Source organism: Balaenoptera physalus, assembly GCF_965194825.1.
Source record: "Balaenoptera physalus genome assembly, chromosome: 11".
Lineage (NCBI taxonomy): Eukaryota > Metazoa > Chordata > Mammalia > Artiodactyla > Balaenopteridae > Balaenoptera > Balaenoptera physalus.
In genome coordinates this window covers 79,371,927-79,391,654 of record NC_138896.1, presented here as the reverse complement: position 1 = coordinate 79,391,654, position 19,728 = coordinate 79,371,927, and the positions used below count along the sequence as shown (strand labels likewise).

Sequence of the window (19,728 nt, the reverse complement as noted above, 5' to 3'; positions counted from 1 at the left end):
AAGACACTGCTTTAAAAAAAAAAAAGTCACCTTTGGACAAAGAACAACTGTGGAACTTCCTCATATGTGAAGAAAAAAACTTCTCTTGTACAGAACCTTATCTTCTCTAGACTTAACAATCCGGATTTTTTAAATCCTTTTTTTTTTATAAGACCTATTTTTTTTTTTTGTACTTTAAAAAGATATTTCTTTTGTACTTGTATCCAGCCAGTATTTCTTTAGCCTATATTTGTGAACTAGCAAAATCAAATCTAAGTTCTGCTTTTAAAGACTAAGAATTCTCAAGATTTATTTTACCTGAAGATACTGAGAAAGCTGGAATAGTTCCTGAGAGTACATACTTGGAGTGTTAGCAGCAACCTAGAAACAAAATGACACACCATTGGCAGTCACACAAAATATTTGCAGAAGACATTAAAGCCAAATCAAGTCCTTGCAATGCCTATTTACTGAACTATGCAAAATAAAAATTATTTTTCAAATGAACGATTTCCTTTAGTTTTCAAAATATTTCTGCTCCATGTCTAGAATTTATAAATGGTATTGTATTATGCTGATCAGTTTGAGATTTACAAGCAGGATGGTGCAACAGGTGCTACCCATGAAAACATTCCTTGATAAACCAAATCACAAACTTAGGGCACAAAGGCAATACAGCCTTTTCTTTACCCAGAAATAATACCTGCTAAATCAACAGATCTACATTTTTCCCCTTTAAAATTCATTGTCAAATAGTTCTTCAATATGTCAACAAGTCACAATTCGTTTAGAAGTAGCCATCTTCAAAATGATATTTGTATGTGGGCGCGTGGGGAGAAGCAGGACACGAAATACAATACTTTGTCCAATGGCCAGAGGCAATGAAGAAAGGTCTGTCTTTTTTTTTTTTTCCCTTTAAACTGTAGGTAGGTTTTAAGAAGAAAAAGATGGGAAATAATGGTGTTTAAACATTAAAGTCACAGCCAAAATGCTTAGAACTCAAGAGTATTGGAAGAAGTAACTTCTATAAAGGGTTTCTCCTGGGTGTGGAATATAGAACCACAGAATTATTTAAAAAAAAAAAAAAGGCACTAACAGGTTGCTGTATCATTCATTTATCCATATTCTCAACACTACCCAAGCCTTATATGTTAACTTATTAGTGATGTTAACAGCATCATTCCTTATTAAGCTCAGAAAGTCTATTTTTACTAATATGCTAAGTAGTAGACCGACAGGTGGCATTATTTTTTTAAAAGTTAGTCCTAAATCAGCAAGGCCATTATATACGTCTGAAATGACTCTTGGTATTGCTGAAGTTGATGATTAACCACTTTTACTTCTAAAAAAGGAATCTAACAGTGAACTTCAGTTTCAGGTAGGCTTTCATTCTTTATCCAGATGGAAGGAAAAAAAAGTAAAATGTTTTTTCCCAATAGTTTAGTTACTTTACTAAGAAAACTCAACATACACTTTAATGCCAAAAGATACAAGAGATCTTTTTTTTTTTTTTGCTACCTAGCAATGATATCTACAGTTTAATACACCATTATTTCTGAACAAAAGAAAAATATTTTCTAACAAGTAATTACTGCAAAGTTTCTGTCCAAATCAAGTTAAAACTGATCTTCAAGAACAATCAAAGAGGAATTTCTGCAAGCCCACATTTCTGTGTTATTTCCATGTGTAGGTATATTTTGAGTAAATTATCTGGGTGCAAAGCTTTAATAAATATTTCTAGACAGAAATGTATTATAGAATAAAAAGTAGTAACTAACACTTCTTACCTATGGCTAGGCACAAAACAAATGCTTCTAGTCTAGAGTCTGCCACTGACTTGAGATAACAAAGGCTTTGTCCTAAGAAACATCCATCCTAAATTCTCCAGTTTTTGAAGATCAGACTAGAATAACTCTACAGCTATATGCATTCTTGTATTTTTGTTACAAAAGAGAAATAAGTTTCTAGGTAAAGCATATTAAAAACGAACAAACAGAAACCTTTTCAAAAGCAATATAGCTGAATCAGTTTGGAAAAAATAATCATTAGCAACTTACTTTGTCAACAGGACTTGGTAATGGAGCATGGATGACACTGAAAAGTAAAATTTAGAATTTTTATCTAATTTCCTGACAATAGAGGAAATAGAGTATGACAGTACAAGAATATCTTAAACCCCAAAGTTGACACACTTGTTTTCATATAATTAAAAGAATGTGAATTATTTTTGAATCCTTCATAAACATATAGAATTGTTAGAAAACAAGGTAATAAATACACAAACCTTTTACACATTAATGTATTTCTAAACACAAATTCAAAATCCAAAATGTATTAAATGCCCTTGCCGGATCTACTATTAATGAGGGCTATGGTGAATTCCTTAGTTATAAGAACTTCTAAACAGAAAAGAAGCACTCCTTAAATTATCCATTTAAAATTTTAGAATGTGTAAATTAAGTCCTCTTAAAATTAAATAATTCTATACAGAAAGCCTTAAAAAGCAAAGTTCTACTGTAAAGAAGGCTATAATTTGAAAATACATTCCAGTGGAGAACAACTTCAGCTAACCAAAACATTAGTACTACTCTTCTCTACCTAGCCACCTCACACACTGAAAGCTTACATGTAGTTATGATTCTAACTCAGTATATCACTTTAAAACTAAACAGTAACACAGTATTAATTGGTATTAATTGCCTTTTGGGCCTTATAAAGTACATAAGAGGCAGTACAGTGTAGCAGTTAAGCATGCAGGCTCAGAAGCTATACTGACTGGGTCCAAATTTTGGCTATACTTACCAGGTATAAAATCTTGGGCAAGTTATCTAACCACTATAGGTCTCAGTTTCCTCATCCATAAAATGGGGATAATCATAAAACTAACCACATAGGGTTATTGTGAGTATTAAATGTGTGAATATAAGTAAAGTGCTTAAAACAGTACCTAGACATAGTAGCACTTGATCACTACTACCACTCCTATGAGAACAGAGCCGCTAAGGAAGCCAGGGTTCCTGTCTTACAAGCACTGTAAGATACTGTAATGTGGGCTGGGAGGGTAAGTAGACGGAGCACAGAGCAAGACTGCCACCCATGGCCCCTACCCGTTGCTCCTCACTCCATATCCTAGAGGCCAATCTGGTAATGGTCTGCTTGATGGTTGATTAGGTAAAGTTCCTAGATTCAACAGGTTAATCACGTGTAAGTTGCTGACAAACTGATCTTACAGGACTTAAAAATAGGGATAACAAGTCTGACTCCATTGTAGTAACTGCAAACATCCTAAGAATATTTCAATTCAATTAGTCACAAATACACTAAGATGCTGAATAAAATGGAATATTAAGTATTAGCACCCACTTCCCTTCTGGGCTCCCATGATATCCTGTACAGACTCCCACTGAGACCATATAATCCCCTGCTCTACTCCTTTGATTTCACATCTGTGTTCTCAGCACTTTGAACAATTCACCTCTGCATCCCCAGAACCTATACAAGGCCCTAACAAATCTGGTGCCTAATGAAGGTTTAAAAAATTACATACAGCTTTAGTTTTTTTCTCTGCCTCATAAAAATGGAATAGACATTTTAAAAATAAGTTTCTTTTTCTTGATTTTATACAAGTAATACATATTGACTAGGGAAAATGTGTGAAGTAAAGCATGAGGAAATAAATAAAAACTACCCAATGCCAGCACCCAGATATAGCCATTCTGGGTATATACCTTTTCTCTGTAGATATGCACATACAGGGAAATGAACTTGAGAAAGTATAAATAGAAGCAAATGGTATTAATGGAGGTTTTTTGTTTTTTGTTTTTCATTTTGGCTGTGCTGGGTCTTCATCACAGTGCCTGGGCTCTTTGTTGTGGCGCACGAGCTTCTCTAGTTGCGGCACGTGGGCTTAGTTGCAATATATGGGATCTTAGTTCCCTGACCAGGGATTGAACCTGGGCCCCCTGCACTGGGTGCACAGAATCTTAACCAATGGACCACCAGGGAAGTCGCAGGAGGTTTTGTTTTTGTTTTTTTTAAACCAGTTTTCTTAGTGACCCAAGTACAAAATTTTCTGTTCTCATGAAAATCTGGTTGATAAACAAAAGGCTAAATATCTAGCAAAACATTCCATAAGTGATATATATTTGTACTTTACAAAAACTATTGTGGATACAGGTGTATTTTGTTTGAATTATGGAAAAAGTTCATATGCAACAAGGAACTGTAGAAGGAAAACTTAGGGTGGTGGGATTATAGGCAATTTTTCTCTGTTATTATTTGAAAATTATTTGTGCAATAAAAATAAAAATCAAGGAAGAAAAATGAATCAGCTTTTTGAGAACAGTATACCCACTGAAGACCTTAAAAATATTAAATGCTATGTATACAATGTACCTCGAACTCTAAGCATTCTGACATACTTAAAAGCATCTTGATTGCTAGAAAATATTAGATTACAATAAGAGAAATAGTATTCATCGTGTGCTCATTATGCACCAGGTACTACACTAAACTCTTTAAGTGTACAATCTTGCTTAATCCTCCTCATAAAATTCCTGCTCAATAGGTACTATTATTAACTTCATTTTTCAAATGAGAAAAGGGAGGCCTGATCAAGTCACAGAACAGGTGGAGTTGGGCTTTGAACCAGACTATCTACCTCTAAAGACCGTTCTGATCTTCTTCCAGCTCGAGGATTGCCTGTTCAAAATTCATCTTCTCCAGAAAGTCAACCAGATTACACACAATGAAACTGGCAGCAAAATTTTAAATGATGCTAACATTTAACCACATAAGAAAAACCAAACAAAGAGAAGGAAAAAGGGACAAAGATGAAAAGCACTGGGGAAACAAGAGGGATAGGAACACAATTCACTGATATAGACTTTGAAAAAATTCATATGCCCTATCGGATGGAAGCTGAGAACAGACATGACCCTTTATGCAGCTGCTCAAAGCTTTTGAATCCATGAAAGAAAAATCTCATTATCAAATACAAACATCCAGGTCTTTAAGAAGCCATTTGTTATTAGTTGATTAATAGTTACTCTTATTTTTAAAACCTTAACTCTTGACTAACTCATTTTAAAAGCTAAATCACATTAATGTTCCCAAAGTTAACTATATTTTTAATAATTAAACTATAATTTAGAATAGGGAACAGATTAATATTTTAAATTTAAAATGTTTTAAAATTTCTGTTTTATTCAGATATCCTGAAAGGTAAAAAAAAAAAAAAAATTGGTAGCCTCCAACTAAAGCATAATATACAATAATTCTAATGAAAGCACTATCATAGTAATAAGAGGATCTCTCTCTGTTTCCTTTTTCCTTCTCTCTTTCCTACTCACTACTCTACTTCACCTTCAACTTACTGCTGCTCTCAACCTCCCATCCTCAGATATTTGTTTCTGCTTTTGTAGGACAGAAAATATTATGCTGGGTGTAGAAACAAGCCTCTACCATATCCAATATTCATATTTATTTACTCAGAATAAAAAATGCTTAAGTTTAAAGACTGTTTAGCTCCCTCTAACACTTCATAATAATAATCTGTGAAAAGTACAAGATCAAAATGTATTTATGCTTACATTTTAACGTTTGCATTTTATGAGCAATTTTTCCCTCTCAAGTTTGTCCTCCTCTAAGTGACCTTTCCACTGTTTCACTTAAAAAAAGAAAAAACTACAGAATTGGAAAATCCCTCCAAAAACTCCCACCAATATAGACTACTAACTGTGTCAACATCCTTAAAGTCCTTTAAGATTATGACACTGGCATTAACTTCAGAGGCAACCGTAGTTTAAGAAGTCATATATGAAATGCAGATCAAAATGAATACAATTATCACTCATCAATAACTTATATACTCCAAATATTCTAAAAAACTAATTTTCCATCAACATGTAAGTTATAAAGTTAATTTTGGAAACAAAATAACTGTGCCTCCTTACACATTATTATTTACTAGAATTGTAACTAATGTGAAAAGCAATTATACTGTAGTATATTATATTCCAAAAGTACTACATCAATTTTCTAACATTATTAGAATAATTCTGAAGTATAAACAGTATACTATCATCTAGAATATTATTAACCAATGTAATTAATACAAAAAGTTCATAGCTCTATATTATACTCACTCTGAGCGGAGCCGGGCTTCCATACCATCTGGTAGAAAAAGTTTTATTGTGGAAACAATACACCCATGGGTAACTGGTTAAAACAAACAAATAAGATGGATAAAATAATTGTATAAAAATATAAACCTTCGTACCTTTCATGTCTAAACATATATTTTATTCTTAAATATAATAACTTCCGGGAAAGAAAATAATTTTGGTGGTTTAACGACAATATTCATTCCCCTGAAGAAACTCATTCTTATCCACAATGAATCACAACTGCAAGGCAGAATCACAGATAAAATTGCTTTGAAAAGTGTCCTAACGTCCAATGCTATAGCAACAATAAACCAAAGGTCATTGGAGTATATGGAAATACAATTGAGGGTTGGGGTGGGAGTGAGAGGGAGACGCACTTTCTCCTCTATATGCTAGCATCAAAACCTAAGCACAACTAGTTCCCAGTTTAAAATTTAGCCCTTAGTCCTAAATCTCCTGTCCCCAACCTATAACTCCTATCCATACCTCACAAAACTCTAAAGTTCTGTATAATAACAGCTTGGAATATGCCATTCAATACCCCATTTTATGAGCGAGAAAACCAAGACCTCAGACAAGTGAAATTGCTTCTACAACTCTCTGCTATTAAGTATCAGAGCTGTTGGCTAGAACTCAAATCTGAAGTTCCCAGTTCAGTATTTAAAATTATGGTTTTGTTTTCTCGGTGGTTGTTTCCTCCTCCATCTCCAAACATCTTTATATAACATTACATCAGTCACTTTGTAGATAGCTTCTTTTTTTTTTTAAAAAAGGCTTTTAATTAATTAATTAATTAATTTTTGGCTGCGTTGGGTCTTCATTGCTGCACATGGGCTTTCTCTGGTTGCAGCAAGCAGGGGCTACTCTTTGTTGCGGTGCGCGGGCTTCTGACTGTGGTGGCTTCTCTTGTTGCAGAGCACAGGCTCTAGGCTCACGAGCTTCAGTAGTTGCAACATGCAGGCTCAGTAGCTGTGGCTTGCGGGCTCTAGAGCGCAGGCTCAGTAGTTGTGGCGCACGGGCTTAGTTGCTCCGCGGCATGTGGGATCTTCCCAGAACAGGGCTCGAAGCCGTGTCCCCTGCATTGGCAGGCGGATTCTTAACCACTGTGCCACCAGGGAAGTCCTGTAGACAGCTTCTTACCATTGCTTCTTACTTCCTCCTTCGTCTGAAGATTTCAAGAGACAAAACCTCTCAAAAGCAGTACTTGTACAGAGCTTCTTTTTCTTTTACAGAAAAAAATTATTTTCATAGTTTAAAAGTCGATGGTTTGGGGGACTTCCCTGGTGGCACAGTGGTTAATAATCCACCTGCCAATGCAGGGGACATGGATTGGAGCCCTGGTCCGGGGAGATCCCACATGCTGCGGAGCAGCTAAGCTCGTGCACCACAACTACTAAGTCTGCGCTCTAGAGCCCACATGCCACAACTACTGAAGCCCGCGGGCCTAGAGCCCGTGCTCCACAACAAGAGAAGCCACCGCAATGAGAAACCCGTGCACCACAACAAAGAGTAGCCCCCACTCGCCGCAACTAGAGAAGTCCCGTGTGCAGCAACGAAGACCCAACGCAGCCAAAAATAAAAACATAAATACATAAATAAATAAATTTATTTTTTTTAAAAAGATTTTTTAAAATTTCTCTATTCTTCAGATATTATGTCCTTCAGGGTTCAAAGAGTTAATTCATTTAGTTTAACAAACTCTAATTAAAAGCTAATGTAGGGTGATGAAACTCTCTGCCTAACACAGCAATTACTGCCATGAATCATTGACCTTCATTTCAGGTCTCACCCTCCCGTCCTGCTATCACAGATACGTTATGCAAAACCAAGTTACCTGCATCTCCAAATTTCTTACTTTTCATAACCCCATGCCTTTTACACAAGCTGTGCTCTCTGTCGGTGATGTCCTTTATCCCCTTGCCTGCATAACCAAAGGCTATTTATCCTCCAGGGTCAGACTTTTTACTTCCTTCACTAAAGTTCAATACCTGAGCTAGGTGTCCCCAGAACCTATGTCTACTTATAACACTAAACACACTGCACTGTGAATATTTACCATTTCCACAACCATTCTCTCACCAATTAGAGTCAACTCTTTGGGGGTAGCAATGACTGTTGCTTCTCACTTTTTAAACCTGGTAATTAGCAGAGTTATCTGGTACAAAGAGGGTATTTAATAAATGAATGTCAAAGAACATGTCTGGTTAATATTTTACAGTTTCCATTACTCGGGGGAGAAGGTATCTCTTACTACGAGGACAGTAGTGTTCATCTCTACTTACAAGAAGCACCTAACTGCCTCCTTTCCCTGGCAGAAGATAGGGAAGGGATGGATTTATCCCAGCTTGATGGCTCCCCCAGAGATTTACTACAAACAGGCTACAATAAATAGAGGATCACAAAACAAGAAGACCCAGCAGTACTGATAATTTACCAATATATTTAAACTGATAATAAAGTTGTTTTTTTAAAAAAGGTACAGTGAATTACAGAATAAAACTGTAGCGCCAGAGCTGACAGCCTACGACATGTTACATAAGGATTTCTTCTGCTCACATATATCACGCTGAAGCCCAGCAACTGGGCCAATGTATAGATTTGTGAGATGAACCAAGGGCTAATACTACCTGGGCAGTTTGAGGTTGCTGTACTATTGAAAGCAGTTAAAGATCATGTCTGACTAAGCTGACAATCTAGTCTAGTCAAACCTGCCTTTGGAAAGGTTCTTGTGACAGCATAGAAATGTTAGTAATCTTTTCAATTTGCAAAAGGCAAGTATTTAAAGCAACCTGACAAAAATGTTTCGTTCTAATACTTTTATTAATGACTCTACCTAGCAGCATTTCCTAAAATGGAGCGCTAGCAGGTATTAACAAAAAAGGATTTTGGGGTCAGAAGAGTTTGGAAAATACTTGGTTAAAAGACATTTAAAGAGTTTTTATTTATTTAAACCACAGGCTTTCTCAGAGCTTAATGGGTTTTTTGTCCATAATGAGGCTCTAAAGGTTAGATGTGTTTTCCAAACTTATTTGACCATTGAGAATCCCTGCTCCCCTTTTTAGGAACACTGGAACCGGCACTATGGTATAACATATACGGTATACATGGTATTATGAAGAAACTACTTTGGAAATAGGAAGCTTTTTATTTATTTATTTATTTTTGGCTGTGTTGGGTCTTCGTTTCTGTGCGAGGGCTTTCTCTAGTTGCGGCAAGTGGGGGCCACTCTTCATCGCGGTGCGCGGGCCTCTCACCATGGCGGTCTCTCTTCTTGCGGAGCACAGGCTCCAGATGCGCAGGCTCAGTAGTTGTGGCTCACGGGCCTAGTTGCTCCGCGGCATGTGGGATCTTCCCGGACCAGGGCTTGAACCCGTGTCCCCTGCATTGGCAGGCGGATTCTCAAGCACTGCACCACCAGGGAAGCCCTAAAGCATTTTTGAAGCACTTTTAAAACAAACTTTGTTCTCGAAATTCATCCAGAAACATTATTACTGTCATACTGCCAAGATTCAAAAACAAAATTAATTGTAAAACACAATTTTAAAGTTTTTTGGGCGGGGTACGGAGGCTGCAGGAACACTGCCACGTTAAATGTACACATGTATTGTAAGCTAAATGCAAATTTCAGAAACGTTAAAACATGAAAAACATGTGTTGAGGAAAAACAAGGTATCTGCAGAGAAAAATCTGCAATTACCTGCTGTATTTACGGCACTTTATTAAAAATCAGAATTAAGACTATACAACCTGACTGCCATTTAAATGAGTTCTTTCTCTATTACCTTATACAGATTATTTATTTTGCTTTTGAGTTAATATATTTACTTTATGATATACAGTCAGCCTTTTCTATTACCTCTTTACACATACACTACTTAAAGAACCAATGTTCACTGTGATAAGTTTAAAAACTGTTTAAGACACTTGACTGGGAGACTGAAACTACTAGTATGTTGGAGTCTGGTTCTGTCTCCTTCCCTGCACTGAGTAGGAAGGTCAATACTACAATCTACTTGAGTAGGTTGAAGGGTCTCTTGAGATGACCGGCAGTAATGGGAAGTAAAACACCAGAAACATTAAAAAGAAAACAAGACCCAAATGAGAGGTTTTAACATTTCCAGGATGGGAAATTATTCATCTGATTGCCTTTTTAAAAAATAATTAATTAATTTATTTATTTTTGGCTGCTTTGGGTCTCCGTTGCTGTGCACGGGCTTTTTCTAGCTGCGGAGAGCGGGGGCTACTCTTCGTTGCAGTGTGCGGGCTTCTCATTGCGGTGGCTTCTCTTGTTGTGGAGCACGGGCTCTAGGCGCATGGGCTTCAGAAGTTGTGGCTCGCGGGCTCTAGAGCGCAGGCTCAGTAGTTGCGGTGCACGGGCTTAGGTGATCCGAGGCATGTGGCATCTTCCCAGACTGGGGCTCGAACGCTTGTCTCCTGCATTGGCAGGTGGATTCTTAACCACTTTGCCACCAGGGAAGTCCCTCTAATTACCTTTTGACTGCAATCTAAGATGAAAGTTACCAAACCTTCATTCTGGTATTTTTTGCTACATAAAGCTTCTGATTCTAAGACTGTTTTTTTTTTTTAAGGTTAGAAAAGAGACAGGGCAAGTTAGCTGGATAGACAAGTACTCTTCAAATTAAGAAAAAAAATTTTTTTAACTTGAAGTATAGTCGATTTACCATGTTCTGTTAGTTTCTGGTATACAGCAAAGTGATTCAGTTATACAAATACATACATATTCTTTTTCATATTCTTTTCCATTATGATTTATTATAGGATATTGAATATAGTTCCCTGTGCTATACAGTAGGACTTTGTTGTCCATTTTATGTATAGTAGTCTGTATCTGCTAATCTCAAACTCCTAATTTATCCCTCCCCCACCCCCTTTCCCCTTTGGTAACCATAAGTCTTTTTTCTATGTGAGTCTGTTTCTGTTTTGTAAATAAATTCATTTGTGTCATATTTTAGATTCCCACATACAAGTGATATCATATGATATTTGTCTTCCTCTATCTGACTAACTTCACTTAGTATGATAATCTCTAGTCCATCCATGTTACTGCAAATGGCATGATTTCATTCTTTTTTATGGCTGAGTAGCATTCCGTTGTGTATATATACTACACCTTCTTTATTCATTCATCTATCGATGGACATTTACGTTGCTTCCATGTCTTGGCTACTGTAAACAGTGCTACGATGAACACTGGGGTGCATGTATCTTTTCAAATTATGGGTTTTCTGGAGTTTTCTCCAGATACGTGCCCAGGAGTGGGACTGCTAGATCCATATGGCAACTCTTTTTTTAAGGAACCTCCATACTGTTTTTCCATAGTACCTGCACCAATTTATATTCCCAACAACAGTGTAGGAGGGTTCCGTTTTCTCCATACCCTCTCCAGCATTTGTTACATGTAGGCTTTTTAATGATGGCCATTCTGACCAGTGTGAGGTGGTACCTCACTGCTGGTTTTGATTTGCATTTCTCTAATAATTTGCAATGATGAGCAGCTTTTCATGTGCCCCTTGGCCATCTGTATGTGTTCTTTGAAGAAATGTGTATTTAGGTCTTCTACCCATTGTTTGATTGGGTTGTTTTTTTGTTATTGAGTTGTATGAACTGTTTGTATATTTTGGAAATTAAGCCCTTGTCGGTGGCATTGTTTGTAAATATTTTCTCCTAGTCTGTAGGTGGTCTCTTCATTTTCTTGATGGTTTCCTTTGCTGTGCAAAAGCTTATAAGTTTGATTAGGTCCCATTTGTTTATTTTTGCTTTTGCTATTGCCTTAGGAGACTGACCTAAGAAAACGATGGTACGATTTATGTCAGAGAATGTTTTGCCTATGTTCTCTTCTAGGAGTTTTATGGTGTCACGTCTTATATTTAAATCTTCAAGCCATTTTGAGTTTATTTTTGTGTATGGTGTGAGGGTGTGTTCTAACTTCATTATTTACATGTGGCTGTCCAGCTTTCCCAATACCACTTGCTGAAGAGACTGTCTTAGAAAAACTTTTTTTGAATTGATATTCTATCATCCTGTCTTCATTTGTGAGCTGGAGTTCAGTGATTAAAAAAAACATTTTCTTCAACTACTTGTTTATCTCAGGTATAATTCCTACAGGAAAGGTAACACAAATGCTTTATTCTTCTCTTTATCTACCTGTTTTCAGAATGAGAAATGGGTTTCCTAAGTTCTTCCAGAGGTGATCAAATCTTTTTTTCTTTTTTAGTATCATTGAAACTTTATGGATTTAAACATATTTGATATATTTCAATCCACTGCTCTTATTATTGTTTGATGCTCAAATTGTCTAATCTTTAATCAGTCAAAATTGCACGTTAATTCCTGAGTTCTTCTAACAGAACCTCAGCAGTCTTAGATAACTCCACTGCTTCCTGATATAACAAAAATCTTATAAATTCAATTTATACATTTCCTGCCCTAGATTCAGAGTCAGCTATTTCCCAGAGAAGTCCTGTTTCGACCTATTTATTTGATGGGAGGAATCCTTTCTCTAGGTATGTGGATTAATTTGCTACTTTATTTCTCTTGGAGTGATATTGCTTGTTGGTTTATCTTTTGACTTGGTTGGTTCTTTGGCTTTACCTGTTGGCTCAATATTCACTGAAAACATGCTGGCTACAAAGGAGCATGCTGGGAATGACAGGAAAAACCAAGAGGACTACAACCAGGTCCTTGTCCTTGAGATTTCAATTCAGTTTGTAGACAGAACTAGAAATATCTAACGTAACAACAAAGGGGGAAAAATGCTATAAAGCACTGTGGGAATTTGAAATGGACAAGGACAGGGGCATTTATGAAGAGGGTAAAGAAAAAAAAAAAGAATAGGATTTCAAAAGCTATAAATGGAAGGAAAGGCAGAGAGAGTGGCACGAGCAAAGAAAAAGAAAACGAGAAGGATGTGAGAGAGTTGCACATCTAATGAGGGCAGCTGGAGGAGACTGGAGGGAGGAGGTAAAGAATATATTTCAAGGCCCTTTAGGTGCCAGTAGTTAACATGTATAGGTGCTAAGCACATTATACATGTTAACTACTTATGACAAACCACATAAATAGTTATTTTTTTGTTCTATTTTTACAGATGAGGCAACTAAAGTCAAAGAAGCTAAACTTGCTTGAGATCCCATTTTGGCAAGTGGCAGCGCTAGTATTCAAAAACAGTTTCTTCTCCCTCTTGCCTCTAAATAACGTTGCTTAACATATATTAAGGGAAGTAATGGGAAATAAAATCAAAAGGTTGAATTGAGTCCACATTTTTGAGGGCCTCAAGTGTACAGGTAAGCATTTCAGACTTTATTCTACAGTATGACACAGCTACTTAAGGCTTCTAAAAGCAGGAGAATGACATGAATAAAGCTGTAATAGAAGAATATTCTGGAGGCACTGGGTTGGCAAAATATGGTGGCCAGAAGTGGAGAGCTACTGTAACATTCTAGGTTGGCATCTGGAAAAACAAGTAGTAGCAGGGAAGGGAGGCAAATGGTGTAGGTGACAACTGCTAAAGGTAGAGACAGGATTCAGAAAAGTTACCAATATTCTGAGCTACAGTGTTTACAGAATGATGGAGCAATAAATGAAATTGGGAAGTTATTGGATTGCTCTAGTTTGAAGGTGGAAATTAGGCTTTGTACAGAGTAATTATAAGGTGAAAGTAGGACATTCAAGAGGAAACAACCAAGCAAGCAGCTGGAAATACAGGTACAGAGCCAGGAAGTATGTATTCACAGCAGACAACATGAGAAGGGAAATTTGGGACTTGAGGATAAGGGAAAGCACATAAAACCGTTGCCAGAAACTTAACAGAGCAGAGTTCTTAAACCTAGTTGTCCAAAAGAACAACCCAAGGCTTTTTAAAAATAGGTATGCCTGGGCTTCCCTGGTGGCGCAGTGGTTGAGAATCTGCCTGCCAATGCAGGGGACACGGGTTCGAGCCCTGGTCTGGGAAGATCCCACATGCCGCGGAGCAACTGGGCCCGTGAGCCACAATTACTGAGCCTGCGCGTCTGGAGCCTGTGCTCCAAAACAAGAGAGGCCGCGATAGTGAGAGGCCCGCGCACCGTGATGAAGAGTGGCCCCCGCTTGCCGCAACTGGAGAAAGCCCTCGCACAGAAACGAAGACCCAACACAGCCAAAAATAAATAAATAAATAAATAAAAATTAAATAATGTATAATTCAGGTATACTTTAAAAAAAAAAAATTTAAAAAAAAATAGGTATGCCTAATAGAGGGAACCTACCTCAACATAATAAAGGCCATATATGACAAACCCACAGCCAACATTGTTCTCAATGGTGAAAAACTGAAACCATTTCCTCAAAGAACAGGAACAAGACAAGGTTGCCCACTCTCACCACTATTATTCAACATAGTTTTGGAAGTTTTAGCCACAGCAATCAAAGAAGAAAAAGAAATAAAAGGAATCCAAATCGGAAAAGAAGAAGTAAAACTGTCACTGCTTGCAGATGACATGATACTATACATAGAGATGCTAAAGATGCTACCAGAAAACTACTAGAGCTAATAAATGACTCTGGTAAAATAGCAGGATACAAAATTAATGCACAGAAATCTCTTGCATTCCTATACATGAACAATGAAAAATCTGAAAGAGAAATTAAAGAAACACTCCCATTTACCACTGCAACAAAGAGAAGAAAATACCTAGGAATAAACCTACCTAAGGAGACAAAAGACCTGTATGCAGAAAACTATAAGACACTGATGAAAGAAATTAAAGATGATACAAACAGATGGAGAGATATACCATGTTCTTGGATTAGAAGAATCAACATTGTGAAAATGATTATACTACCCAAAGCAATCTACAGATTCAATGTAATCCCTACCAAACTACCAATGGCATTTTTCACAGAACTAGAACAGGGATTCCCTGGTGGCGCAGTGGTTAAAAATCCGCCTGTCAGTGCAGGGGACACGGGTTTGAGACCTGGTCCGGAAAGATGCCCACATGCCGCGGAGCAACTAAGCCCATGCGCCACAACTACTGAGCCTGTGCTCTAGAGCCCACAAGCCACAACTACTGAGCCTGCATGCCACAACTACTGAAGCCCACACGCCTACAGTCTGTGCTCAGCAACAAGAGAAGCCACCGCAATGAGAAGCCCGTGCACTGCAATGAAGAGTAGCCCCCGCTCACCGCAACTAGAGAGAGAAAGCCTGCATGCAGCAATGAAGACCCAACACAGCCAAAAATTTAAAAATAAATAAACAAATAAAGAACTAGAACAAAAAAATTCACAATTTGTATGGAAACACAAAAGACCCTGAATAGCCAAAGCAATCTTGAGAAAGAAAAATAGAGCTGGAGGAATCAGGCTCCCTGACTTCAGACTATATTACAAAGCTACAGTAATCAAGACAGTATGGTACTGGCACAAAAACAGAAATATAGATCAATGGAACAGGATAGAAAGCCCAGAGATAAACCCACGCACATATGGTCACCTTATCTTTGAAAAAGGAGACAAGAATATACAATGGAGAAAAGACAGCCTCTTCAATAAGTGGTACTGGGAAAACTGGACAGCTACATGTAAAAGAATGAAATTAGAACACTCCCTAATGCCATACACAAAAATAAACTCAAAATGGATTAAAGACCTAAAAGTAAGGTCAGACACTATAAAACAGAGGAAAACAGAGGCAGAACACTCTATGACATAAATCACAGCAAGATCCTTTTTGACCCACCTCCTAGAGAAATGGAAATAAAAACAAAAATAGGACTTCCCTGGTGGCGCAGTGGTTAAGAATCCACCTGCCAATGCAGGGGACATGGGTTTGAGCCCTGGTCCAGGAAGATTCCACATGCCGTGAAGCAACTAAGCCCATGCGCCACAACTACTGAGCCTGCACTCTGGATCCCGCAAGCCACAACTACTGAGCCCTGACGTCACAACTACTGAAGCCCGCACACCTAGAGTCCATGCTCTGCAACAAGAGAAGCCACCTCAATGAGAAGCCTGCGCACCACAACAGTAGCCCCCGCTCACCACAACTAGAGAAAGCCCACGTGCAGCAACAAAGACCCAATGCAGCCAAAATTAAATAAATAAATAAATTTGTATATATATAAAAAAATAAAAATAAAATAAAAACAAAAATAAACAAATGGGACGTCATGAAACGTAAAAGCTTTTGCACAGCAAAGGAAACCATAAACAAGACCAAAAGACAAGCCTCAGAATGGGAGAAAATATTTGCAAACTGACAAAGATTAACCTCCAAAATCAACAAGCAGCTCATGCAGCTCAATATCAAAAAAAACAAACAACGCAGTCCAAAAATGGGCAGAAGACCTAAATAGACATTTCTCCAAAGAAGATACAGATTGCCAACAAACACACGAGAGGATGCTCAACATCACTAGTTATTAGAGAAATGCAAATCAAAACTACAATGAGGTATCACCTCACACTGGTCAGAATGGCCATCATCAAAAAATCTACAAACAACAAATGCTGGAGAGGGTGTGGAGAAAAGGGAACCCTCTTGCATTGCTGGTGGGAATGTAAATTGATACAGCCACTATGGAGAACAGTATGGAGGTTCCTTAAAAAACTAAAAATAGGGGGCTTCCCTGGTGGCGCAGTGGTTGAGAATCTGCCTGCCAATGCAGGGGACACGTGTTCGAGCCCTGGTCTGGGAAGATCCCACATGTCGCGGAGCAACTAGACCCGTGAGCCACAACTACTGAGCCTGCGTGTCTGGAGCCTGTGCTCCGCAACAAGAGAGGCTGCGATAATGAGAGGCCCGCGCACCGCGATGAAGAGTGGCCCCCGCTTGCTGCAACTAGAGAAAGCCCTTGCACAGAAACGAAGACCCAACACAGCCAAAAATAAATAAATAAAATAAAATAAAAAATTAAAAAAAAAACAAACACTAAAAATAGAACTACCACATGACCCAGCAATCCCACTACTGGGCATATACCCCGAGAAAACCATAATTCAAAAAGAGTCATGTACCACAATGTTCACTGCAGCACTATTTACAATAGCCAGGACATGGAAGCAACCTAAGTGTCCATCAACAGATGAATAGGTAAAGAAGACGTGGCACATATATACAATGGAATATTACTCGGCCATAAAAAGAAACAAAATTGAGTTATTTGTAGTGAGGTGGATGGACCTAGAGTCTGTCATACAGAGTGAAGGAAGTCAGAAAGAGAAAAACAAATGCCGTATGCTAACACATATATATGGAATCTAAAAAAAAAAAAAAAAAAAAAAGAAAGGTTCTGATGAACCTAGGGGCAGGACAGAAAAAATGACACAGATGTAGAGAATGGACTTGAGGACACGGGGAGGGGGAAGGGCAAGCTGGGACGAAGTGAGAGGGTAGCATTGACATATATACACTACCAAATGTAAAATAGATAGCTAGTGGGAAGCAGCCACATAGCACAGGGAGATCAGCTCGGTGCTTTGTGACTACCTAGAGGGGTGGGATAGGGAGGGTGGGAGGGAGACACAAGAAGGAGGGGATACAGGGATATATGTATACATATAGCTGACTCACGTTGTTATACAGCAGAAACTACCACAACATTGTGAAGCAATTATACTCCAATAAAGATGTTAATAAATAAATAAATAAATACAAAGGGAAACAAACAACAAAAAAAAATAGGTATGCCTAGGTCCCACACCTAACAAGTCTCCTTCTTAGGGCTGAAGGGTGGGATACACACATGTGTAGTTTTACAAAGCTCTGCAGGTAATTCTGGTGCATATCCTGGGTTGAGAAGCCATCTTTTAAATGAACAAAAGAAGACTGCCATGCCATCAGACAGATTCTCTCAGTCAATCTGGCAAATCTGGCACATTCTGTGGTGAATCAGCTTTGTGATTTCCGCTAGTAGCAGGAAAGTGGAAGTATGTAAAGCTTATGGTGAAAGTTTCCAAGAGCTAGAAATAAGCAAAACAGCATGGCCAAAAATCACGGAGTAGTCAAGGAGTTGGTGAGAGTACCTCTGAAATGCCAATGATGGGTTCCAAAGGACAGATGGGTAAAGAAGCCTGGGGCTGAAGCTACTGAGAAAGATGGGCAAACTTGATGGTAAAAAAAGATGGTGCAAATGATTGGCAAGGGTTTCAGTAATAATTAAAGCACCTGACCCTGAGCTAAGCACTTTATGTTCACCCTTTCAGTGTTCACATTGAACTGTGAACTGTGAACATTCAACTGTGCCACAATGTGAACACTCAATATTATACCACAAACCTTGAGATAGTAGTATCATGAGTCCCATTTCACAAGATGAGGAAATTAAAGCTGAGACAGGTTAAGGAGAGGTAACTGAGTCACAGCAGAATAAAAAGGGCAGTGGGTAACAAGAAGGTTGCCAATACCCAATCCTCATATAAGCCTCCAGATTAGGAGGAAGGTTGTCAAAATCTTAGTTGAGATGAGGTGGTAGAAAGAACTTTTGTAAAATGGCAGATAAAGATTTATGAGACGTTTGAAAATTTATTCAACCAATATGTGCCAGGTTAAGTGTGGAGAGTCTACAATGAAGACAGACACGCTGCCTGTTCTTGAACAGCTTACAGGTTAGTGAGGGAGGCAACCATACAAAGGGGATGAGTACAGTGTGCAACAGGGACATGGAAGGGCATTTTGTTCAGCCTAGAAAGGTTTCTAGGTGAAGGAAAGATCATGCGCAAGGGCTTGAAGGCCAGAAGGGGCAAGATCTACTGCGGGGAGTAAAAGCAATTCAGTGCAGTTGTAGCAGAAAGCAAAAGGAAGATACCATTTGCCTTACTCATAACAGGCCCTTTGTTCATAGAGGCTTAACCTAGCAACAGAGTGGGTAAAGTGGGACCTGGACTGATCAGCTAATTGGAGTTATATGTGAAGTTTATAGAACTAAATGGTCCCAAGATTTGCAACAGAGGGTTACTGTAATGTATGACCCAGAAAACTCATGCCATCTGAGCAGTTTGTGGGTTTGTGAACAGAGCGGTGGCCAGCAATCCGGTTGTTAAGGCTCCCATTCCAGGAGGATCTGATAGGTTGGCTTTCTCTCTTTCTCCCTTCCTTTTTCTTTTTCTTTCTTTTTTTTAAAAAGTCTGTTAGAATGTCATCCTATTTGTTTGCAATAACATTTTATATCTATAGGGCAGGGTATTACTAAAGTGCTGACCAATGAGTCTTTTCCCTGAAGCCACACTGTGTGGAAAGCCAAACATCAAAATCAGCTTGTTTTGGAGAGCTTGGAAAAGAAGACACACTAATATGAACTGATATGTTCAATGACCTCAGACTCATCACATTTTTAACAAAAATCCTGATTTATATATACATACACACACAAATATAAAAACACTTTTATATATTATATATACATATTTTTTTAATTTCCTTTTACACATACATTATTTTATACAAATACATAAATGTCATATATCCTAGAGGGGTTTTATTTCAGTTTTGCTAGTCTTGCCCTTTTTAATTTGGCTCCCACTTCTCCTTTACTCCTCCTCTCCAATCATACTCCAGGAAGACTCACATTAATGACTAGTATGT

General features: G+C 38.0%; 1 protein-coding gene and 1 long non-coding RNA gene across 45 annotated transcripts in view; one reads left to right on the top strand and one right to left on the bottom strand.

The window, feature by feature from the left end:
- The window catches only part of SLMAP (sarcolemma associated protein), a 151,094-nt gene that overhangs the window by 63,485 nt on the left and 67,881 nt on the right, over positions 1–19,728 (bottom strand). For all 44 annotated transcript variants that reach the window (XM_082412190.1, XM_082412168.1, XM_082412181.1 and 41 more), the window contains exons 4-6: positions 6,126–6,198; positions 2,037–2,073; positions 298–360 (exon numbers count right to left, since the gene is read on the bottom strand). In XM_082412190.1, coding sequence (XP_082268316.1) covers positions 298–360; positions 2,037–2,073; positions 6,126–6,198 — 173 coding nt within the window. The remainder of the gene's footprint in view (positions 1–297; positions 361–2,036; positions 2,074–6,125; positions 6,199–19,728) is intronic.
- LOC309637595 lies at positions 6,207–17,074 on the top strand. Its single transcript, XR_014250691.1, has 2 exons — positions 6,207–14,033; positions 14,387–17,074. It is a non-coding gene; the product is annotated as an uncharacterized lncRNA (long non-coding RNA).